This window comes from Drosophila biarmipes, chromosome 3R (genome assembly GCF_025231255.1).
Source record: "Drosophila biarmipes strain raj3 chromosome 3R, RU_DBia_V1.1, whole genome shotgun sequence".
NCBI lineage: Eukaryota > Metazoa > Arthropoda > Insecta > Diptera > Drosophilidae > Drosophila > Drosophila biarmipes.
The window spans coordinates 29,881,794-29,906,457 of record NC_066616.1 but is presented as its reverse complement, the minus strand read 5'-3'; the positions used below and the strand labels follow the sequence as shown (position 1 = coordinate 29,906,457).

The 24,664-nt window shown below is 44.3% G+C and overlaps 1 protein-coding gene across 4 annotated transcripts; it reads right to left on the bottom strand.

Annotated features, from left to right (window-relative positions):
* Window positions 1-9: 9 nt before the first annotated feature.
* On the bottom strand, window positions 10-24,448 carry LOC108025215 (cation-independent mannose-6-phosphate receptor). Of its 4 annotated transcripts, none has more exons than XM_017095562.3 (18): window positions 24,388-24,448; window positions 23,920-23,996; window positions 23,767-23,850; window positions 22,818-23,034; window positions 22,599-22,762; window positions 22,252-22,535; window positions 22,046-22,193; window positions 21,852-21,973; window positions 21,676-21,788; window positions 15,170-15,633; window positions 14,903-15,016; window positions 7,787-7,933; window positions 7,243-7,422; window positions 7,046-7,172; window positions 5,041-5,108; window positions 1,430-1,697; window positions 1,227-1,357; window positions 10-799 (listed from the first exon to the last, which is right to left on the bottom strand). In XM_017095562.3, exons 2-18 carry the CDS (start codon window positions 23,974-23,976, stop codon window positions 719-721), a joined length of 2,769 nt encoding a protein of 922 aa, XP_016951051.1. In that variant the 5' UTR covers window positions 23,977-23,996; window positions 24,388-24,448; the 3' UTR covers window positions 10-718. The 4 variants fall into 4 exon arrangements, with proteins under 4 accessions (XP_016951051.1, XP_050745171.1, XP_043951127.1 ...); XM_050889214.1 differs by lacking the exon at window positions 24,388-24,448 and adding an exon at window positions 24,067-24,276; XM_044095192.2 differs by lacking the exon at window positions 24,388-24,448 and having other exon boundaries at window positions 23,920-24,275.
* Between the last annotated feature and the right edge of the window lie 216 nt (window positions 24,449-24,664).

The following is a 24,664-nucleotide window of genomic DNA, read 5'->3' as shown; positions in this document are numbered from 1 at the left end:
GAAAGGCAATTTCTTTTATATATTTTTAAAGATTTTATTTTATATGTATACATTTAAAATTGTACATTTAGCCGTTTTTAATGAGGCTAGCCTTAATCAACTAAAACAACACAAGACACAAACAAAAAGAGTAAGTACACATTGCCTTAGAATAAAATACAATCGTTTCAAAGGAATATTACATAGCTTGAAAGTGTTTAAAATGAAATCACACGGTTAATGGAAGGAGAAAAGCTGCTGCGCTATATAGGTAATGTATCTAGCATTCAGCGAACATATCTTTTAAGCAACTTTCCCTTGCAATTCTCTGGCGAACGCAGGCCGCATTTATCTATAGCTATAGGTACGGATTGGGTTTTGGTTTTGGTTTTGGGGTTTCCTTTACATACGAAGGGTATATAAAATATATAGTGTGTATATATATGGTTCCGCTAATTGGTTTTCGGTAAGTCGTCGTTGTAGCCTACGCGTATTGTACAATTTTATATCAGCAGTTCGCATCCGTCTTATCCTTACTTGTTTTCTTTTTTGTTTAGCTCACAATCAGTTCCGGTTTTCAGTTATGTCTTTGGTGTTCTAAGTTACTCACTTTGGGATCTTTCGTGTCTTTAACTAGCTACCCCCGCTTCGCGCGCTCCACCACCTGGTGCCGCAGCCCCGTGCTAATGGCTAAGAAGGCGTCCGACGACGACTTGGTTGGGTTTGGTTTTGGGCCCACCTAAAGCAGCATGTCATCATCGCTCTCGGTGAACTCGCCATTGGGCTCCAAGAGCAGGTTGGCCTCCTCGTTGGACTGAACCTGTTTTGGGGATAATATTGTATAAAATAGAGTTAGTTAAATGAGAAACAAATTCACAACATATCAAATAAAGGCACTGAAAACTATTCTTCCTAAATAAATATCCACAAAATTATTTAGATATGCAAATATAATTACATCCTTTTTGTATTTGTGGATTAATACAACGTTTTTTTATTTATTTATAATTTTCCTTCTTTGATAAAAAATTAAACAACTAAACAATTTAATAATTTACTTCAAAATTAAAAAATCTATCACTTTACAGATTAAAAAGAAAATATATTAAAAGCCAACTTAACCATTTTGTTGCCGGGATAATTAAGATTCTCTGAAAAACCTTTCTACAATTTAAGAAATTTAAAGTACAAATCTCCTTCCTTGCACACAAAGTGATAAGGAGCTTCTTAATTAAAAGGCCACTTACCCGGGAGTATCGCACCGCGGAGTTGCTGCGCCGGAAGAGGCGGCGGACGCGCTGCCTCCGCGCCGGGGAAAAGGCAAACAGGCCCAGGCACGTCACACAGAAGGTCACCGACAGGATGGCGGCCAGGATGGCTGGAAGGCGAAGGGAAACGGGGCGGATAAGTGATGCATCCAAAGGGGATCATACGGGCCAGCTGCACTTACTGCCCACGGAGGCCGTTGGCCCGATGGGAGTAGCCGCCGGATCGGGAGCAGCTGTTGTTGTCGTTGTCGACGTGGCCGCCTTGGTTGGCTTACCCGCTGGCGATGCCTGAGTGGTGGTGCTGGTGGTGGTGCTGCTGGTGGATGTGGAGGAGGATGTGGAGGAGGAGCTGCTCGAGCTGGAGCTACCGTCGTGCTGGGCCGCGCCAAGGGAAAGGAACTCACAGATGCTCGGCGTTCGCTGCACATAAAGCAAATTGCATTGCTGGTCCTGCAAGAAGAAAGCGGATTCGTGTAATTAGAAACTTTCTTCATTAAGGGCTGCGAGCAAAAATAAATAAATAAATTGATATGGAGACGGGGGGCATAAATTCCAAGTAAAATACGAGCGGAGTGGACCCAGGGACAACAGCGGCAGCAAATTCGTGGCGCAACAACTGCTTGCAGCTTGTTTCCGGCATCCTGCCGCCTGGCTACTAACAACAAGAATAAAACAGGAACCGGGCAAAAAGGAGAAACCCTTGCTGTGTGTAACACTTTCACCCAAAGACCATTTCCGGCGCGACCAGCGACTGCAAAATGAAACAGCAAATGTGCGCATAATTTAAAAACTTTTGCGGCGCAACTGCAACTGGCAACTGCGAACTGCAAGTGGCGGGGCAAAAACGCTCGCTGGCTGGCTGGCGAGATGGCGATGTGGCACAAACTTTGCCGTCACGCGGAGGCGCCGCACCAGACACGAACATGTCCGCGAGGAGAGGGGCCTGGCCTGGCTGGATCCTGGCAGCAAGGACGAAAGGGGGCAACGCATTAAAAAGTTTGCAGCCATTTAAAATCCCATTTCATTGAATCGCTAATTTTCCAACAGCGTCGCTGGCGTAGCCACTGCCACTGCCAGTACCAGGAACCGTGTACACAGCTCCTTTTTGTTGCCACCCAAAAGTTGTCCTTCGTTGTGTATAAATAGGGTATGCTATAAATGCACACGTGCACTGGGAGAAATGAGCATTTAAGTGGAAATAAAACCCTGTTGCTTAAGGCTGCCATTTAGGACACGCTTTTGAGATAAAAACTAGTTTACCTACAACTTTTATTTTAAGGGTCAAGTATGCAACAAAATGTTTTAAATATAAAAGAGAAATAGATTCACTCATAAAGCCCATTATATTTTATTTACTGCATACTTTTAGGTACCAAAATAATATTTTTTCACATATTTTATTTACTGCCTACTTTTAGGTACCGAAAAATACATTTAAAATAAAAAGAAACCTTTTTAATCATATTTTCGAGGTATTCTATTTTTCCAAGTGCCCAACCGAGTGCTATTTTCCGCTTTGCAGTTCAGGGATTAAAGCGTGTTGGGTTATTCCAGCGAAAAGCTTTCTTCTCCCCTCATTTCAACTTGCCCGCCAGGCTGACCAGAACATCTTGCTCGGCTTAACCTGTTGAGTTGGCTGCATTAGTCAGATGCATTAGCGGTGTGGAACAAGGAATTGGAAATATTAAAGATCCCAGAGAGCGTGTCAAGCAATTAACATCATCGGATAATATATACACATATGCCAACGCACACACACAAGTGGCCACCCAAAATCGGAGGCAGTGCCTCCATTCGATTGTTGGTGGAAGGGGTTGGACTGTAGGTGGTTTCATTTGCCAAGTGGGAGCGGGATTTTGGGGATGTGGCATCCGTTTTGTGGACAGAGGGGTGTCAGGGGCCACAGCCCGCATCTGTGACATCCCAACTCCCCAGTGGCGATGGCATTTGGAAGCGTTTGTCGGAGGTGGCAAACAGCTTGCAGCCGGTTTAAATTTGGGTCAATTGCCTGGTGCCACAAATGCAAAAGCTAGTCGAGTCGAGTGCTGTCTGGATCGGGTAAAACATAAAACTATCGACCTACACAATGGAGCGGCAAATGTTTTCAATCAAACAGCGTTTCCTCGGGCGTAATTTTTGCGTAATCGACTACAAATGCGGCCTGACGATGGCCATCGAGTGTTTTCGCCGTTTTTCGGGGTTTTCCAACCTCAAGCACTAATTGCAAAACGTTTTTCATGGCAGCAACAGCTAATGCAATTGGACCTGGTCCACTCACTAATTACGATGCATTGTGCTCGGCAAAATGGCTGGGAATGGGGGAATATATTTTAGCAACCTGCGGTTAATTGTCGCCCAGGCAAAACAAACAATTATTAATTAGCTTAAAGAGAGAGAGTCGGGCATGCATGCTAATGATGCTGGCCTTCCAGAGAAGCCACAACAAAGTCGGATCCTTGGTCATTAGTCAAAGTGCTGCAGGCGAATGCAACTTAATTATATTATTACACACACAAGGGCACAAGGGCGGAGTAGGTAGTTGCAGTATAAAAGGCTGGCTTGTAATTCAATTTACTACCACCGCACGCTGGCATGCCATGGCACACTCACAATCCCTGGTTAATGCTGCACTGCTCTGGAAGCTGCTGCCAAAAGTCCAGGGGTCACCTGGCCAATAAATGAAGGGGTCACAATGCGAGCACAATGCATGCATATCTCTCCGCCTGATCCGAAATGGGGTCAGGCCAGCACCTGCATCCCGTGCTGGATGACAACGAAGACCTGGGGCGACTCGAATGAACCCGGGAAACAAAAGCTCCAAACCAGCAGCTAAGACCAGGCGAGGGTATGAGACAAGAAGCAAGAAATGCAAAGCAAACCGCAAAAACAGGACTGAAAATATGAAAAGACAAAGGACAAAGGGGACACGTCCACGGTTGAAAAGGGCTGAAAATGAGGAAGATGCACAGGCAAAGCCGATTGCCAAGTGGTAAGCATAACAAAGGACACCTGCCGCACTCCGAAAACGCACAGATCCTTTCTCGAAAAGCACCCACCTCCTAAGTCAGCTCCCCATAAACCACCGACCCCCTGCCAAGGTGGCGGCCCTGCTGCGTCAGTTGGTCCCTTGTTGCCCTTTTCCGCACACATATTTCCTACATTTTCGCTTTGAAGCCCAGGATCTGTGCCTTGTGGCGAGACTTTGAGAACGGACCCACCGACTGCCAAGATTTCTTGTTCGCATTCACAAAAACAAGCGGAGAATATGAAGGGCAGGGGAAATAACTTCAGGTGGCCAACATTTGCATGCCCTTGCCGTAAAGGGTTAGAGCCCATAACAACACAAAAGAAATTCCACTTAAAAAGTAGGAATTACTTTAAAATTTTAGCCTTGAATTGTGATATCACTTATAAAACTGTCTAAAAGTATGCAACATTTTTTAGTATTGCGTAGTAAAGGTTTTTGCTTTTTAAAGCATACTTCCATGCGCATTAATAAATGATTTCAAATCGTATTATTTAATCCAAAAGGATAATTAGGTTTTATCCGGGCATTTTTAACTTCAGTTACCTAGCTCTTATACCCTCTGCTAGGGTATTAAAATAAAAAGCATGCAAAATATCCCCACAGTTGCCATTCCCGCTGTGTTCCTTTGATGCGCATTTGGCGGGTCGCTGAAAGGCGTGCTGCTGCACACTCCTTTGTAATCCTCGGAGGAGGAGCCAAGAATAAGCGCCAGATGGGTTGCTTACTGATTCAGGTAAGAGGATATATACAATACTTTGTACTTACGCTGGAGATGGTGCTGCTGCTCTCCGTCTGGTTGCTGCATATCAGGCGGATCTGGACGTTCATCGTTCCTGCAAGGGAGTGTTAACATAATGGGGGCATTAGTTTCGAGACCACTTTAATTAGTTCAAATGAAGCCCCAATTCAAAACAATCTTAACCCTAATAAAAGCGTAGCAAAAGCAGTAGATGAGCGGAGACAGACAGCCCGAAAGCCAGGCTTTCCATTTTAATGGCCCAGACAAAGGCTCCCTCTCCTCGCACACACAGTAAACCCGGCATCCTTATCAAAATTTCAAATGATACAGCACAAGCGGGGCTGTTTGGGGCAAAGTGGATTGGGCCTGGACACCGCAAAGTTATCGCATAAAAGCCAAAAATAATTATCACCACAGACGACAACACTGCTTCAGCCCCAGCTGGTTGTCCTGGAATCCTGCAGGGTCAGGCTGCTACTGTTGTCGGTCAAATGCGTATATTTTTCTCTCCTCTGGAGTGGGGCAATCAGAGCCTCTAGCCTCGGTCGCAAAGCCACACAAAATCTACAACTCGTTGGGATTTTGGGCAAGCCAAGGTCCCCAGCTTCTGCTCCGTCCATGGCTGTACATCCTGCCAGCCACCCACTCTCATTTCTGGTATCTGCTAACGCCTGTCACTGGGCATATTAAAATTGTCTGATCGTTTGCAGATTGCGCATTGTCGTCCCACAATGGCGAAACAGTTTGTGTGGCGCACACAGAGTTTTAAAATAATTCCGTTTTACGGCCAGGGCTGAAGACAATGGAGATGTGTCATAATTAAATCGTCGTCAGTTGTATTTGTCAAAATAAAAACTTTTTGTTTTAATGGCAAAGTTTTAAGTGCCATGCAATGGTTTGAATAAAAATGATTGTGCGAGTATAAGGCAGCTAAGCCCGGTGGCTCGGGGGAAATCTCTGGATGCCTCTTAGCCTCCTAAGCCCCCCTCAAAAAAAACCCACCTACCCACCCAGCTTGTCTGCTCTGCATGCATTAAAAATTCATGCAGTAGTATCGCATCAGCCGAGAAAAAAGCGAACGTATAAATGTATAGAAAAACAGGAAGCGCTCCAGAGAAAAAGAGAGATTTTCCCAAGTGCAGCAAGATTATTTTACCGCATTATCTCGTAGACAGTTTTTTCGTTGGCTTGGAGTTTTTTGTATAATTCTTTTTTATTGTATAATTTCAGGCACTTTGCTGGCAGACGGGACGGACAAAAAGGAATCTTAGTTAAAAAGCAAACTACTAAAATGCAAAAAATAACTAAAAAAAAAAAACATGCCCGAAAATGTCGCAGTTGCAAGAACGGCGCCTGCCTCTTGGAAAAAAATATACGAGTGCCAGCGACAAAAATGACGCGATAAAATGCCGCGAGGATTTTCACAAGAAGTGGCGGCAAGGAAAGTGCATTGGGCTGTACGCCAAATCTAATGCGATTCCTTCGTTTTCACACAAAACACCCGAAAGCATACCAAAAACAAGGAGGAACACGATAGTCTAAGCCCTCGACTTTTTGATACCCGTGACTTAGCTAAAGGTGGTGCGAGGGAGATGGACATATACCTGCAGCAAAGCGGCTGTTTCCGAGATTATTTGCTTATAGCTTGCTAATGAATATTCCGATTTAAACCATTTTTGGCTTGAAAATGGGTATTGATAATCAGATTAAAATGCCATTAATACTTTTACAAAATTTTGGGTGTTAGGCAGCTAAGACTGGGTATAATAATATACTAATACACCCTCTTATTCTACGACTAATGGGTAAACCAAAAAAAGAACATGGCTTTAGAGGCGAGCGGAAAGCCAGATAGGGAAGGCAAACAAAATGGCGCGCGTGTTGCGCCAGCGGAAGGGGAAACGGAACCGGAAACGGAAGCGACAAGCGACTAGCGACAACGCGGACTTTGCTCCCGCTCTCCTTGGCCCTTGATCCCCGGAAAAATGCAAATCGAATTAGCCCGACTGGACTGCACACACACACACTCACCTTCTCGGCCACAATTAGGCGACTCGTGTGTGAAGAATATGTTGACCAGCGCCTGCGAATAGTCCGTCATCGCCTTGCGATGCGCTCCGCAAATATTTACCGCCATCTTGGTGCCATTGTAGTCGATCTGAAAGGTGGCGGAAAAATGCAATTTAGCCTCCTGGTCAGACATCCACTCAGTCTCTCAAGGCTCTCACCTCAATCCTGCCATCCTTGGTGAACGGCGCACTCTTGAAGTTGAATCGGCGATTCAGCTCGTCGTGCACCAGGTCGCAGGTGTCCTCACTGAAGGTGCACTCGTGCGGCGGGCAAAAGACATTGGTCTCCCACTCGAATCGGTAGGCACAGTCGTCAATCGAACGCAGCACCGGTTGGCCCTGCAAAATGGAGGAGCAGAGGGTGGTGCAACCATTAGGGGCATGCAAGCAATTTGCAGCAGATCTGGGTCTAGTGGCCATGAAATAATCGCATATATGTATGTATCCTGCAACCCAGCCACTCAACGCTTTCCGCAGAGAGACGGTTTCTTGCAGAGCTACACAAAAAGAAATATTTTCTGTTTGGTTTCTATATTTTTGGTGATGTCTAGACCTATTTATATAACAAATAGCTGTCAAAACATATCAAACTTTTGAGTTAAGAATAACTAAATATTAGTAGCATTTTTATGCATGATTTAATTTGCTTAATAATAAGCTTAAATACTTTAATATTTAGTATGATTTTTAGCAGTGTACTTACACGACCGGCCCGCATGTTGCAGTTGAAAAGGAGGCGCGTGGAGAGCTCCGTGGTGTTGTCCGTGGGACAGGGGTCTCCCCTCAAGTACAGCAGCTCGGCGTAGGTGCGATTCCTTTGCGTCAGCGACACCAGGGGAAAGCCCATGCTCTGCGGAAAAGGAGGAAAAGAGGTGGCGACGGGGGATTAAATCAGCCTCGGCGAAAGCGAAATGTTTAACTTTATGTCTGAGATTGCGGCAAATAACTCGAAATCCCTGTCTGAGCCACGCACACGTTCCCCTGTCGCCTGGATCCTGCTGCTGGCCGTTGCAGCTTGTTGCTATCGTTGTCATCGTTGTCCAGGCCAACCAACATCGCATCAGTCGGATTCGGAGTGGAGTGGCCGGCACATCGATGCCATTATAACTGGCATGGCAGAGGGGCCGCCCGGACATGCTGGTCCGAGTCAGCACAAACGACAATTTAATGGATAGTTCAATGGCACTGGACACCCGACCAACGCGTGCTATACCAACTTTTAAGGAATTACTTTACTAAATATGGAGAAATAACTTCCTTAGAATATTCGAAATATCATAGGTTTAAGGCCTAGATAACTATAAAATACTAAAAAAGTAGGACACTCCTTACAAATTGAAAACCGCTTAAGAGAAATCTTAAATTAAAAGCCGAAATTCAGAATTATTTTGTTAGTGTGGGCTTATAAATATAAAAGTGTTTGGAAATAACTAAAAATTAAAAGAACAAAGTTATAGAACAAAATAGGGAAAATACTATGGGAAAAATACGAAAAAAAATACCATTTGGTGAGATTTTGGATATTGTAAATATATTTCTTTCTAAGTTTGAAAGACACCATAGACCTTTGGGGGCTCTGACCAGCTGGTCGCCTGTACAGCTGTTGCTGCCCTCGTCGATGGAGCACGCTAACTGCTACTATTGGCAATCAGGCAGCTTAAACGCTGCCAGCTATCCAACTAGCCGGCCAACGACGTGAGCTTAATGCGCAAAAAGCAGGGATGCCAGGACTTCGATGGAGGGGGTCCTCTGGAGGAGCGGGACGGCGGGGCAGAAGGCAAGTGCATTGGCGTTCGAGTGGCACAAGATTTATGCTCGGGTCAACAAGGTCGATGGCGGCAAGCGTTGCACATGTTGTCGTCTCATCTTAAACGTATTAGGAGGAGCAGGAGTTCCAGTTCCATGGGCAGTGCCAAGCTGCCGGCTCCGATCTCATTTCGTATGCAGCTCAGGCGATGTTTTAGCAGTTTGCTCTATTATTTATTGCTGGCCGTTTCACTGACCAGCCCGTGCCCGGTCCCGGTCCCTCCTACCCTTTGAAAATCCATTTGAAAATCAAAATCGCAGCTAATGCGCCATCAGCAAATACACAAGGAGATTGAGATAGGGCTGGGCTGGGATGGGATGGGATGGCGTCCCGACCTGACCTTCAGCCAGGCAGGCTCATTAGCAAGGAAATGGGTAAGCGGGGGTGTTGGTGGGATCTGAGGGGGCAATAGGGGACTTTGTCGGCGCCAGCTTACCGACTTAAAACACAGCAGAGCACGGCGCTGCTGCTGCTCGTCGGCAGTAAGTTTTCCCAGTAGCTCTGGCTGTGCAAAATTTATTGAAAAACTTTCTTATCGCATTTGAACAAGCGAGTAACTTCTCTGTATGTTTCCGTTTGCCAGTGTGCGTGCGCCTGGATATTGTGATTATTTTTTTTAAGTTTCGCAAAACTTTCCTCTCAGGGATAACAGAGAAAATACAAAAAACGAAAGAAAGGAAATACCAGCGACGACTGGCCAGCCAGACAGAAAGTAACTTAATTGTTTGCAGATACAAATAAATGAGTTGCACAACGAAAAAAAAAAGGAAAACAAGAAGCCAAACACACACAAAAGGACACAAGGCCAAGCTCACACAGCAAGGGACAGGAAAACAAGAAGAAAATCTTGACTTGATTGTTGGAAAATCTTTGGCCCGGCCAGGAAAACAAATCGAAAACTTTAATGCGCTGCTGGGGAGCGGCAAAGCGGCGGAAGATTAAAAGAACTGTTTCGGATTCTCAAAAGGATTTCAGGACACGACATTTATTTAGGTAGCTGGTTCTAATTAGTGGCGAGACCCGGGAGGTGGGGCCATCTTATCCCTCAAGTTATATCTCGTATTGTGGGGGAATGGTATTCGTTTCTGCTTAGATTCGAACTTGGGGTGGTCAGCAGAGGAAATGGCAAGAAATGATAAGGATAGGGATTAAAGGAATAGTGTTCCAATCTTAAAAGGATTTTGGTTCCTGAATTCTTTCAGTGGGATACTAATTTCTAAAGAAAAACCAGTTTCCTATCTCGATTTAACTATACAAAATAAATTCTCCTTTAAAGAGGATACTACTTAATCGTATATAAAACTATTCATCAAGATTTAAAGATTCTGAAATGATTGGGTTAAAAAGAAGTTATGAATATTAATAACAAGTTTGGTTTGGTTTCTAAAATATATACAAATAAAGTAACCGAATCAAAGAAATCATTTCAGTATCCTTTATACTTATACTTATACTTATAAGATTGATGAGTTGAACATATATAGTTTTTCTGCGGAGAAAAAAGTACAAGGCCCTGCTCGAACTAGAAAGCAATAAAGATTTCCGCAAGTTCAGCGATTCGCTAGCAACATGCCAGCGGACAAGGACTCCCGCAGGACCTTTGGAATGGGCGCCAGTGGGCGGGTCATCGGGCCTGCGGTCGCATTGACATTATAGCCGGGTCGAGAGCGAAGCTCACAGGAATCTAGCGAAACAACAATGGGCGGAGAGGCATGACACTGAGGGACAGGACAATAACTGGGATAACAATAAGGACAATGGCGGCGAGAGGAGCACAAGGACGACCGGGACGACGGGCAGGACGAGTTATACCCCGCATTGTGGACGGCTGCTGGCAAGGCATTCAGCTGTTTGCACAACAATTTGATCAATTTCATTATTAATCCGATTTGATGGGGCCAAGACCCCCATCGGCAGCCATTTTGACGATTTTGCGGTTATTGTCGGAAGTGCAAATGCAAATGCAAATGGAGATGCACCCACCGCAAGCTTGCTTGGGGGTAAAGCCCCATGGGAGTGGGGTTGCAGGGGGAAGTGGCCCGATTGCCATGCCAGTCACATGCCCGATGCCAAATTTGCACTGGCACAAGTCAAACGCCCCCATCGAGTTGACAATGGAGTCCCTGCATGCCAATGAATTGACTCCGACTCGCAGCAATCGAAGGCGAAATTCCCGGCAAAAATCAAACGTGTCGCTGATCCGGGCTTCCCTTAAGTCAAGCGCACCAGGCGACAAATGTCTGGAGTGCCAGTGCCTTAACCCCTTAAAGGCTACAGTTTATTTTTGGTGCTATTTAGCTTTAAGGTCATTCGGGAGAAACCCAACAATATATTATTATTCCTATTACTAATATTATTAGCTTATCAATAAAATAATAGAGTCTTAATTGTTTTACAAAGATGTCTATTTCAAGTTCTTTCTAAAAAAAGATATTTTAAAGTTAAGGTTGTTTTACCGGTATTAATAACAGTTTAAGATACAACAACTATTCCAAATTACTCCCATTAATCCCATTACCTATTCTTTTAACTACGATATTATTTAAAGAGAATCAAATAATTTAAACAAGGTATTTCTCATTTAATTCTTTTCTACTTGCCTTGAGGCACCATTAAAATAATGTATGATCTCTTCTCCATGCCATTACCTATCCGCAATTTTGGGACTCCTGAGCATAGTGGGTTAATGGAATACCCTTGGAGCCAGCAATGCTTCTTTCCATTGTAGCTGTTAGCCCGGGGATATGCAGTTGCAGCACATTAAAATATGTGCATGCGATAAAGGCTGAGGGGTGGGGCTGTGGGACGCGTTGCCAAGATGCCAATGCAGGCGACAACGTTCGACAACTGCCAATGAGTGGGCGTGGCCAGGGGGCTGGCAGGACAAGAAGAAGAGGCGGAGCAAGGACACCAAAAGGGGCGGGGCATATCGGGGGGCTGGGGTCCGCTCAAGTGCGCGTCAGCAGCTACGAGCAGCACATTTCCGTTTCCGCACACGAAAAGCTCTGAAAACGAAGCATTTTCAAAATGCAAAACGTGGTGCAAAATGTAAACAGGGTGGGAGGGACCCCCTACACAGGAAAAAAGATATTAAAATGAATATACTCTTGTACAACATTGTTGGTAAAGATAGGGTTAAATACTTGTACATTGCCTTGGCCTGGTTTTTCAGTTAATCGGTGGTGTATTTTCAACACAAAAATTCCTCAGCATATGCTTACCATAATTTCCACAAATCATAAATAGCCGAAACCATTTAATAGTGGACTATATGTAGGATAGTAAATGCCTGTGTTCACTTTGAACATTTTAGTACTCTTATTAATCTACCCAACGGACTATTTTTATAGGTTTTTCTTCCTGTGACTCACGGCCACAGTTAGCGGAGGCTACAAAAATAAAGCAATAGAATTTTTATAAAAATATATTTGCCATGACTGCGTTATTTCTAGGCCAACGGCATGAAAACAAAGCCGATGGCACTTTAAGCCGCCACCCACTTGGAGCCACATGGAGAGCGCAACCTCCCAGCCTCCCATCATCCCCTCGAACCAAAGCCCCGCCAACGGAAATGCTTTACAGAGCACGTCGCCGGTAGGCACACCCCTTTGCCCCATAGCCACCCCTCACACACATGGAAGCTGCTGGCCGCTAAAAGCTGTTTTTACAGATATTTTACCCCCACCACCTACCACCGCCCACCAGCCGCATTTTGCCATTTCCTTCCGTTCCGTTTCGTTACGTAGCGCGACGTTACGTTGACTGACCTTACGTTATGTTCACATATTTCACTCGCGTGCTGCCAGCCACAAAACTGGGACCCCCTGCTGCCATTAGGACCAGAGGCGGCTCCAAAAAAATGTCTAAAAGGGGCCTTAAAAAATATTAAAAGAAAAATATGATAGTCCCTTTAACGACGGATCTAGATATATTCAGTACCAGTTCTCTATAATTTCTTTAATGGCAATGAACTTGTTTTTTGACACATAAGACCAAATTTTAATACAAAAATTATAATACCATAATTTTTTAAATGATTTATCACATTTTAATAGCACTTACTGGGAAAAGTATTCAGTATTTTAACAAAAATAATAAGATAAACCCATTTCTATAGAGAATTCAAGTGTGCAAGAACTTGAACCCAAGTTATACTTTGTGGTATCCAGTAATTAAAACATGTGGATTTTCCCCATGGGGAGGGCGTTTATGACCCCCAAGAACCCCCTCTGCGTCCACCCCTGCCCTGCCGGCAACTTAACTGCCTTCTATCCCTACTTTCCGCTCCCAACTCCAGCGCATTGCCATTTCCAACGCGTACGTGCTTATTTTTTAGCAGCTTGAACAATGTTTTTGCTCCCGGGAAATTTGTGCAGCTTGTGATAAAAGTTGGAGCCGGAAGGTGTCCGGGCGAGGGGTCGGAGGCGACGAGGTCGACATTTCGGGCCTGGCATACGGAAAATACACTGGGAGGGACGAGCGATTGCCTCCCCTTGGCATGCATCCATTGTCGCATGCAATTATTGTGCTGATTGAAGTGGGGCGAGTGCGGTTGGCGGGGCAGCTCGGCGGGGAGCCCTATAATTCATCCAACTTTCACAGCAAAGACGGAAGACGACCTGGCACTAAGCCGAAAGCCAAGCGGCTAAGAGCCGCGAAGGACACATCATCGAGGTGGCATGCGAACAAAAACTAAACTGAATTCGCTGTGAAAATAATATGGTTCTTTGGTTCCTCTTTATAATATATGATTATAGTACATGGCTATTCCTCACAGCAAACTAAGTAACATCAAAGGAATAGCTCACATATCTTTATAACACTCTGCAGCCCAAAGAGAATTAGTAGAACACCCCAGATTAAATCTGTAAAGGACCCTTTTTTCTATACATGTGTGTAATGGTTTTAAGGCAGAATGTATGAATTATTGAATCCCAGAAAATCCCCTCCAATTATCTCGTTCATTTGCAAAGATTTTAGGGGCAGCAGCAAAGGGGTGGATTTTTTTCGACCATTTTGTGGTCCTGGCAGAAATCTCGTTTCAAGCAAATTTCATAGCATACTTTTGTGGGCTTAAGTATTTAGGCGCCGAAAACCCCACTGAGTTGGACAGCTGGACTTTTGGACCGACCACACGCTCAGCGAGGAGATTTTTGGCATTAGACAACTTTTGGCCGCTGTCAACGGCAGACAGTGTGAGTCCGAGTGCGAATGCCCAGTCCCCAGGTCCCCGGCCGGAGGTTCCTCTTAATGAAGCAAGCAAATCCACTGGTCAGTCCCTTGAGTTCCCCCAGAATTCTGGTTTGGCCTGCTCGGGGTTTTTTCTCCGCTGCTGTGATGTGGGCGAGGCGAGGCTTAGCAATTAGATTGCTGCATATTTAATGCATGGATGGCGCCACAATTTCGGGCATTCGACCAAAAGGCCACAGCCATATTGAGGCGTTTATGAGGTGGAAAGACGGAAATGAGGGGCGCAGAGACGTAAATTACGAGTGATCCCCGGGCGTCCACTCATAGGTTATGTGCATGCAAAGAGTTTTAAGCACATAAGCGGCTTTCTTTCACGTGGCCCGCCCTTTGAGGGGATTTTTTGGACGGCAATACCACAATTACGGGCAGAATTTTAACTCTTAGGATGCCTATTTTGCAGAAAATTATACGTTTTTAGGTGCCTAATTACAGTTTAAGGTAGAAAATAATGTTAGGAAATAAGAGATTAGAGAGAGATTATAGCTTTGATTATAGAAATGTATTAAGATACGCAATTATTTCCTACTAAACTAAAGGGTAAATATTTTCAGAAAGGACACATGTAGGGTGCAAAAATTGCAACGCACTCCTAATATTTCACCCCCAGGTGTAATAATGTGTTATAACATTATATGTTTATATAAATATGATGATAAGATGACATGCATTTAGGTTATTAGTTAATATTACTTAGAATACCCCTAGTATCTTGCCCCCGGCTGTATATGCATGCATGGATATGGATTTCCGGGTGGTACTTACACGCTCCTCCTCGGGGGCGCCGCTGGCCGTCACTTTGGCCATGCAGGCAGCAGATCCGCCGGCACAGCCTAATTGGTATTTGGGCACTAATGGTCGGCACACATTCAAAAAGAACTGCGAAGAAATAAGAGGGCGAAGGGAGAGCCGGACCGAGTCCGGGTTGAGTTGAGTGGCAAAGACAAAAGCCAGCAAATTACGGCCTGGTTTTGGGATGGCTTGCTGCTGGGTCCTCTGTCTGTGGGGAAATCAGGCAGTACAAGGACTCACCTTGGTCGTCTTGGGCACCAGGTGCTCCAGGCTGGCCGGCAGCTCCACTCTGGCCTCGTAGTTGTCGGTGGCGCTAATCAATGGCGTTAGGTCGATCAGCTCGTCGCCACTGCTGCCCAGGCCATCGGTGGTGTGGTCCACATAGACGCTGGCCTTGCATTTAATCGGCTCCCGGCAGGCAAGCGGCGTCTGGTATTGGATCAACAGCTGACAATTGGAGTCCTCGATTATTTTCAAAGAGTCGCCACCAGCGGCGGGGCCAGCACTGTTGGCCCCATTGTCCTTCGTGGCATTGTTCGCGCAGACAAACTCGATTTTCGTCGACCAGCGCCGGATGCCCGAGTCTGCGGAGCACTCGGCACCATCCTCGTACAGCAAATACAGGGAGCCGGTCTGATTGAATCGCAGCTGCGAGTTGGAGTTGCCCAGGCTGATGGTCGTGGAATTCTGCTCGTAGCAGGCGCCTGCAAGTGAACGGGAAGCGGGCAGGATCAATTGAGTGCTCCACGGCCACGGCACGGGCGCCAAGTGCCAAAAAGTCGGCAAGAAAAACAGGCACCATCGCAAAGGCAAACAAAACACGAACATGGCCGGCAAATCCTGGCCAGAAAAACCCTAGCCATTCACCGACCCCACTCAAAACAATTTTGTGGGTCTGTTATTAGTTAAAAAGAATGATTTAAAATATTTAAATATTTGTATAACCTTGCAGAGTGTATAATGATTTGACTTTCCTTTTTTGGATTTTTTTGGGTGGAAAACTTTAGTTTTTTGGCGAAAAATCTACATTTTTGTTTACCTCTATCGGTGCAACTTGGTCAAAAATTGTTCAAAACCTAAAAGAAGCACTGTTTCACACAGCTAACGAACTAGACTATTGATCGCAGTCATTTTCTGACTGAATCTGTAAACTTTATATTTTCTCGAATTTTTACTTATTTTGCCAGGGGTAGCACCGTCTTTTTTTGCGAAAATGGGTCAAAAATAAAATTTTTTAGGTGTGAATGTCAGTTGATTGGAATTTTTTCTACGAGTTTAACAAGGTATGACATTCCATATATGGATTGGTACTTTTACTTTTTTGCCCAAAATACTGATCTTTTTTTGTGAAAAATAGGGTTCTCAGTTTTTTGTCGAAAATTTGATTTTTTACTTAGTTGTTTTTGCTATAACATGGTCAAAAATGTCGGGAATCCTAAGATATGCACTGTTTTGGACAGCTAACAAGCTAAATAAATGACAGCAGTCGTTTTCTGGCTGATTCTGTAAACTTTAAATTTTTGCAAATTTTCACTTTTTTTGCAAGGGGTAGCATCGTCTTTTTTTGCAAAAATAGGTCAAAAATAAAATTTTTTAGGTGTGAATGCCAGTTGATAGGAAATTTCAATACGAGTTCAACGAAGTATGACACTCCATTATTGGATCAATACTTTTATTGTTTCGCCCAAAATACTGTATTTTACGTGTCTGAAGAATTCGCGTTTTGAGTAAGGAGTCAGCAATATCCCAGGACTATATGTCATCATTAGATAAAATGATTTCTACTAATAACATAAACCGGTTCAAAACTGAGTCGCAAAAGGAACACAATCCTTTTCCAGAGTGCACTTTTGGGACCAGGACTTCCACGTCCTGCAAATGAAGCGTTGCTCGCCGGGAACAGGAATAGGGATAACACGAAACGGCAGCAGAAGTGACTGAACATCAAAGGCGAAATTAATTGTTCTCGTTGTTTGTCAACTTGCAAGGCGGATTTTTTGCCCAGCCCCAGCCCTGCCCCAATGTCCAAGCAATCGGAATGCTCTTAGAGCCGCCTCCTGCCAGGCACAACCAGTGTTCCGGAGTGGCATCAAGCCAGAATGGACACGGGCACGCATCAGTGCCTCCATGCATAAGTGCCAGCAAATTTAAATCGATTCAAAGAGGATGTCCCCCTCCGAATTTAAGATTTAATTGCCCAAAAATAACATTAAGTTGCTTGGAGAGCTAAAAGCGTCCTGACAACTCAATTTTATGGGAATAAACAGAGTATCTGCTCCTTGCCCTGCAGTTGTCGTCCTTGGCTCCTCCCTTTTCAATCTTCCATTTCACTTGCAAGCCAACAATTTTGAGCAATGTCACTCACATTTGCCGGATTTTGATTGAGCGCCCTAGAGCAGACAGCATTGTGATTGTGATTTGACTGGAGTATGGTAATTTCAGAGTCCCCCAACCGACTGCCCGGCACACTCCTGCTGCCTCCACACACATTTTTATACTTTATTGCAGACATCGGACAAACATCCAGGCACACACAACCCTGCGCACACACACGGGCAGGGGCAGGATCAAGAGCCATGACCAACAATCCAACGACGAGGAAATAACAAAAAACGATGAGCAAAAAAGACCAATTGAGGTGGCTTTTGGCAAATCGAAAAAGAAATCGACTGTCAACTAAATTGATAAATGACATTGTGGGTCTGCGTGACAATCTATGCACGGCTGTATGGCCAAGTGTAAGCATGTAGGGCCGCAAACAGCACTTTCCGATGTCCTGTGGAAGCATGCAATTGAATTTAGGAGACCACAAGCTGACGTCCTCCAAGGCTTTGTTTCCACAGCCAGGCTCAGCGTAAAGTAACCAAAGAAGAGGGTAAAAGCAAAGGACTTTAGTTATATAAAACCCACTCAAAACTAAGAGACAATGCCTAGCGAATTCCTGTTAAGATTTCTAATCATTTCATTTGAAAATATATTATTTTTTGGTAAGAAAATCATATATTACCTTATGTTTAAAGATCTAGTTAGCTAATTATATTTAATATATTTAAAAAGCATTGTTTGCCATGGTATATCATTTTAGATACCTATTGGTATATCATATATAATATTATTTGCTTAAAGAGGTTAAAGAGCTTGTTCTTGGGACATGGAACATATATTTATGGACCCCTTTGAGCTATTGTTTCGACCGCAGCTGTGTTGTACATCCGGTCCTCTTGTACACACACCTTGGGTGAAAATCATTTCCTTGTCAAGATTATCCAACGAGATTGACCTGGTCACCAAACACCGAGTGCCAGCCCCGTAAATTGAATCCCAATGCAATCTCGGCTCAAAGCAGCCCTCGGGCCTCGCATTGCGGTCATGAAACAAAACATTGTTTAAATTCCGCCCACTTCTGAGAAGGGTTAAATATAAGGAGCTGACTTTGTGGCATTGATAAGGCGAGTGGCAACAACGGTATGCCGCAAAATATTTCCGGGCCTGCGAAAGCGTGGGCAGCCCTGCACAAATGGTTAAGAAAACCGGGGGCCAAATTGAATTTCAATAAGAAAACATCAGAAACAAAGGCGAAGGCAAAAGGGCCCGAGTAAACCCTAAAAACATTGGCCAGCAGCTGGAGGGGGGGCACAAAAACCGGGCAGAAGCGAGAAAAACAAATATAAAACGATTTAGTAGCTGCCTGATGCCACTTTGGATGGCGCATCCAGGCCAAACAGCTGCCGGCAAGTGTTAGTTACGGCAGGAGGAGCCGGGAATGGATGGTGGGTTCGGTTTTTGTCCACTCCGGGCCAAATTGAATCTGCCCACCAGCAGCAGCAGCGCCAACACAAATAACCCAGGAAAACCGGGCAGCCTGGAGGCCCCACATAAAAAGGAGTAAAATACGAAAACAATAAAAACAGCAAATTGAAATTATAAACAAAGCAGCAGCAGCTCAAGAAAAACAACAAGCGCAAAAGTGCTGTGCCATTGGAATTTGATATTCTCCAGATTTCAACGAAATATGGCAAGATTATCTTATGCTGGCTAACGCAAGTTTTATTCACACAGTAAAAACAAGATGAAAAATCTATTTTAAAAGAAAAACTTTAAGTTTGGATAGAATTTCAAACAAGACTCTTATAAGTTTGTTGCTTAAGAAGATAAAATATTTATATACAAAAAAAAAACCATCAAAACCCCACCTTTTAAGCCGAAATAAAGCCCTTTATGAACAGTAAACTAAATTTGCTTTGGCAATTATTTTGACAAGGTGCAATTAAATGAAGCCTACGCCTGATCGTATCATACGGTGCCAGACGTACCAGTATGGCCAAAGAATCCCCCGCAGCTGTCCTCAAAAATGCAATTTGCCGGGCCCACCATAAATAAATATAAAATGCAGAACGAAAACGCAAATGAAAATTACACAAAATGACAGGGAAACGCATGCTGCATAAGCAATTAACAGCAGTAGTTGGGGGCGGGATTTTATATGTGCATGCAGGGGAAGGGGGTCTTCCGGGCGGATTTGGTGGCGCATGGGGGCGTGGCCATAACTCAATTGCAGGCCGAGTGGGCCAGGGCCAAAGGCCCCTGCCAAATGCCTTCAAATATTGAATTCAGCTATGCAAACCAGGAGATTTTAATGCCCCATCCGAGGGATGAGATGCAGATGCAGTTGGGGCAGGAGGAGGAGGAGGAGGTGGCTGTGGGGATGGGGTGGCGGCAATATGCCGTCTGCCAGTGTCAGCTGGGCGCCAAACAGCGAACTTGCAACGCAGTGTGGGTGCACTGGGAAAAAGTATCCCACATCTATGCCAAGAACATCTGTTTTCAAATGAAAAAAATCTTTTTTTCTGTTTTTTTTTAGACAAATTTCTTCACACAATAATATTTCTTATTAATTTAAAAACATAACATATATACAGATATTTTTCTCTCAGTGCAGATGAGCGCCAGCTTGTTTACAAAGCGCTAGCATGTCCTGCGCCCCACTTTCGCGCATGTGTGTGCTGTGTCTGCTATTTGCCTAACAAATGAAAATTTCATGTAGGTCCCTGCCTCATGGCCTGGACATCAGTTTGGCAAAGGGGAGCACACACTTATTTATTTGTTTAGGCCCGCCAGTGGGCCATGATAGCTCCCCGTGCCAGCACAGCGCTCTATTCGCGGGCGAGAGAGAGCCAGCCAACCGAAAAGGACGCGCCAACGGATATGCGTCTGCAGTCAACTACGAATGCAGGACACCCAGGACAACGGTGACGCCCAGGACGCCCAGAGCGAACACCCAGATACACAGCCCGCGCCGCGTGAGCCGCTGCTCCATGGATACCAGTTAGCAGATACCATTTACCAGCTACCAAATACGAGACACGTTTCGCTTGCCAACGGCCCGCATCAGGAAAAGTTGTTATTTGCCATGGCCAACCGTGCCCCGTGTTGATGCAGCGCATACAAGGCAAATAAATAGAAAAATATCAAAGCTGCGGATATGTTGGCATTATATGCTGTACGGCATAAGATTATGCGCTGCACAGGCGGCAGAGCAAACCATATGCTGATTTTTTAGGAACTAGAGCTTTAGAGCTAAATAAGTAAAGGATATAGTAGGTAAAAATAAATTTAAATGCTTTAAAATACATTTTAAAAAACATAAATATTTATATCATACGCCAAAATGTTGCATGTTTAAGCCCTACTCAATATATATATCAATAAATAAATGGAAAAAGTTATTAAAGACTATAAATTTCAACATCCAAATTAAGTTATTCATAAATTGAAATGTTAAGTCATGTATGTTTAAAAGGACTCTACATTCATATCATCCGTGAAAATAGAGCAAGTTAATCCCCTGCCAAAAAAAGAGTACATAGATCAGGAACGTTAAGGTACATATTATTTTTAAATAGATACTATATAATCAAGGACCATACTATAACATTCCGTGTAATGATTTTAAAATATATAGCTTATTTTAAGAAAAAACATCAAAAAACATAAATTTTATAATATCTTCTCAGTAATCGTTCCTCCCTGCTTTCAAATGATAGCAATGTAATTCCAAAGAAATTATTATTAATTTTTTCCAAGGACCTAATACACTCATACCTAATACACTTAATACACTTATACAAAAAGAGAGTAGCATCACCAGGCCATCGCCAACGTTTACCTAACCATTGACGTCAAAAAATGTAAATTGAATTTTCACGTGCAGCCAGAGGACGGCCGTGCTGGGGGATGGGCGCGGGCTAATGGTCTGACCAACACACAGGCGGACTCGTAAATTATGTAAATATATGACGGACCACATCACAGATCTAAATCATTACCATCACGGCCCGGCCTTTACAACGGCCAAGTGTGGGCGAGTTTGCATACATGGACACATGTAGAGGGACCTACAACTAGCCACTCGTGTGCGCTTTAATGGAAACCGGATGAAATGGTCAACACTTGACCGGGCCCCTGACCATTTTTCCAGCATTCCTCTCCGGTTGCCAAGACGATTATGGCGCTGAGGGCCATGAGGGCCACTCGAGCGGAAGAGCAATAAAAAATCATTAATCCCGGCACAACAAGAGTCCTCGAGACGCAAGGGTTTTAAAGCTTTAGCCGGTGGTCAAGGGGGGCTTCCCTAAACTTTTGCGCGTGAAGCCCCGATTTTAACTACGACTCTCTTATGGCCAGTAAGTTTTGCATCGGCACTTAAAGTCTAGATTAATATTTGAGTGCGCAAACGGTCGACTCACCGCCATTCTCCTGGCAGGGCGTCCCAGCATGGGCGCACACAGCAATTGTATAGTTCCGGCCATCCTTAACCAAAGTGCGTGCTGGCTTCTTGCTAAGCGCACTGAGATCCAGCCTGTGGAGGGAGTTAAGGGGGAATCATTACAGCACACAGTAGAAATGAGATGGACCCACTCACAGCTCATTGGTGGCGGTGAAAGCCGTGCAGGGCTCGAGATCATTGCAGGCCAAGGGCGTCACAAAGTTGAACTGGTAGGTGCAGGAATCGGCTCCCAGACCCGCGAATTCGGGATGGGCATTCTGTTAGGGAAATGCGATTAGTTCTTGGCATGCCACCAAGCTCATAAGCCTCAAAAACACAAAGCTACTCACCCTTATGAACTTGTCACAGCTAAAGTATATCACGCTGGTGTAGTTGGCGCTGGAGTTCTTGGCACAGGGCGTTGGCGACTCGTGCCGGAGCAGCAGCTGCCCCCTCTCCACCACTGGGCGCGATTGCACATTGCCGAAGTTGATGAATCTATGGGAATCCATTTGACTAATATAACTCGATTTATACTAGTTAAATGAATACCCACCGTTCCTTTGGGCTGCTCGCCTTGGGATTATACAGACAAATGCTGCTGCCGGGGGGACACATGCTGTTCTCCCCGTAAAGCACCGGCTTGCACACGTTGATCAAGAAGAAGGCATCCTGGCGATTGCTTGTTCGGTAGTTACTATCACTCAGGGGCATCAGATCGAAGGTTCCATTCGATTTGGTGTCCCGCACACTGCAACTGTTGGACTGCAGGGCATCGGGAATGGCGAGGCAGGCCAGTGGGGTCTCGTAGGAGATGTAGAAAGAGCAGGCATCGTTGGCCTAGAAGAAATAAGGATATATATTACATAAAAAACTAACTAGGCAGTTCATTTCAAGCCTTACGTAAGGCGTTATGTGCATGGGCTGGGCATCCAGAGTATAGTCGCAGCTGAGCATCACATGGAGCTGGTAGTTGGGATTGCTGGCAGTGCCATTATCACATTTCGCTCCGCCCTTGTACTCCAGATACATCTTGCCATTGTTGTAGAACAACTCGTGTTGGCGACCTAAGAGAAAGTGGTGTTTAAAAGGGAGATATTTGAATGTTTCACCTAAACCAACCTATTATGTAGTCCTTTCCCTGTTTCTTAAGGCAGGCTGCAACATTGCTTTCGCCGTTGCAGGTTCTTGAGAGGTTACCGCAGATGTTGAACTCGAACTTGTCGCCGCCGTTGCTCACGCTTTCCACCACGTGAGCCAAGTCCGAGCGAAGGCCACTGAAGTCGAAGGTGCTGCCATAGATGGGCTCCTTGATTTTGCATTCCTGCGTGGAAAATTTCTACGGGGAAAAATAAGCAAGTAAATTATAAGGTCTCCGTTGGAAAGAATTACAATTTTAAAAATATTGGAATAAAAAATAAATTAGCAAACAATTATTCTCTTAAATGAAAGATTAAAAAAAAAATTTAATAATGAAAAAAGCAAATAGGTAATCGTTATTATTATTTAAAATGTTCAATTGATGAACATTTTAAAACTGTTGGAAATAATTTTAAGAAAATACTAGCAAGTGTAGTGTGTTAATTGAAGTTCATTATAATTATATAATTTCATATCATAATATTTTTTAAAAACTAGTTTACTTGTGTTAGAGCTTGAACTTTTTAAGCAATTAACTATTTTTTGTATGGGTATTTATGGTTTTGCGCACCTTTAAAAGTAGTTAAATATAAATATGTTTAGATGAATGTATACCTTTTTTAGGTATGCCACTAGAGTTTGTGGAAATGTTTTTCCTCAATTTAACGGACAAAGAAATTTTTTTTGTTATTTTTTAAAGAACGTTTTGTTCTCTTATCGCACTTTTATGGGACTAATTGGTTTCTTAGCCATTTGAAAATTCAGGCAACAAAGGCTGAAAAGTGATAAGCGAGTGGAAGACATGCAACTGGAAGGCCAGAAACGGGGTCTGGGGCAAATGGCAACAAGTGCGCAGTGGAAGCAGGCAACCTTGAAAATTCCGCCCACCGCTCAGAGGCCACCCACTGCCACCCAAAAACCGCCCACTTACCAGCTGATCAACTGCGTCAGCGGCGAAGCTCTCGCCGCAGCAGAAAAGCAGTAAAATTAGGGAAATCCAATGATGAAAACGCATCTGCGGGAAAGTGAATGTTTAAATTAACAGTTAAAAGTGAATTTCACAATCTGGAAAGCTGCCACCCACCTGGCGAAAAGTCTCCTGCGTGGGAGCTGCGCAGTCCTTGGGCAAACTGCAACGCATTTTGTGGTCACCTGCAGGCTCTGGAAAGTGGGCACAGGATGAGTCAAAGCACCGACAACCGTCTGCAGTTTGTTTATGACTGATTATTACTAATGCTCCTCGAAGATTATCACATTTTTAGCGCACACAAAGCAATTCGACTTCGCTTATCACCAGTTAACTGTTTATTTTGGGAGAGCGAGCCAAGTTGTTATTGCTGTGCCAATCGGCTCTCTGCTTCGATTTTTCAACGGCACTTCGCAGGTAGGCCGCTTCTTCCTCTTCGTCGCGCGCAGCACAACAAACAAGCGGCCAATAACGACGCAGTTGCACGAACCGAATTATGCCGGGGGTAAACAAAGTGCCATAATAGCAGCTGTCGTCTATGATTACACTCAGTACACCTTTTACTTTTATTTTGCGGCTAATTACCTGGCGAAAACAGTGCCAATCGGAACTGTTATTTCACGTTGACAGGGGAATGGCAGCGGCTGGCAAGAAGAGGAGTGCTCTGCGGTGTGGTAGCACTGGCCCAGCAGCTGTTGCGCTTTTGGGTTATTTTTATTTGATTTAAATACAATTCACTCTGCATCTTATACAACTCACTTGTCTTTATTGCATTACTTTATATTATTTTGTTTATGTTTTGTTTATATTTGGAGTTGAATAATTTTAAATTTTAACTTTTCCCGCCTTTTCGAACCACGCT

Bases quoted from the DNA above. Each gene is read 5' to 3' on its own strand.
- LOC108025215 (XM_017095562.3), bottom strand. From the start codon at position 23,976: ATGCGTTGCAGTTTGCCCAAGGACTGCGCAGCTCCCACGCAGGAGACT. The intron at 22,763-22,817 runs GTTGGTTTAGGT...ACTTTCTCTTAG, and splicing joins GGGAAAGGACTACATAATAG to GTCGCCAACACGAGTTGTTC. The intron at 15,634-21,675 runs GTGAGTCGACCG...GTTCACTTGCAG, and splicing joins GCCCTGCCAGGAGAATGGCG to GCGCCTGCTACGAGCAGAAT.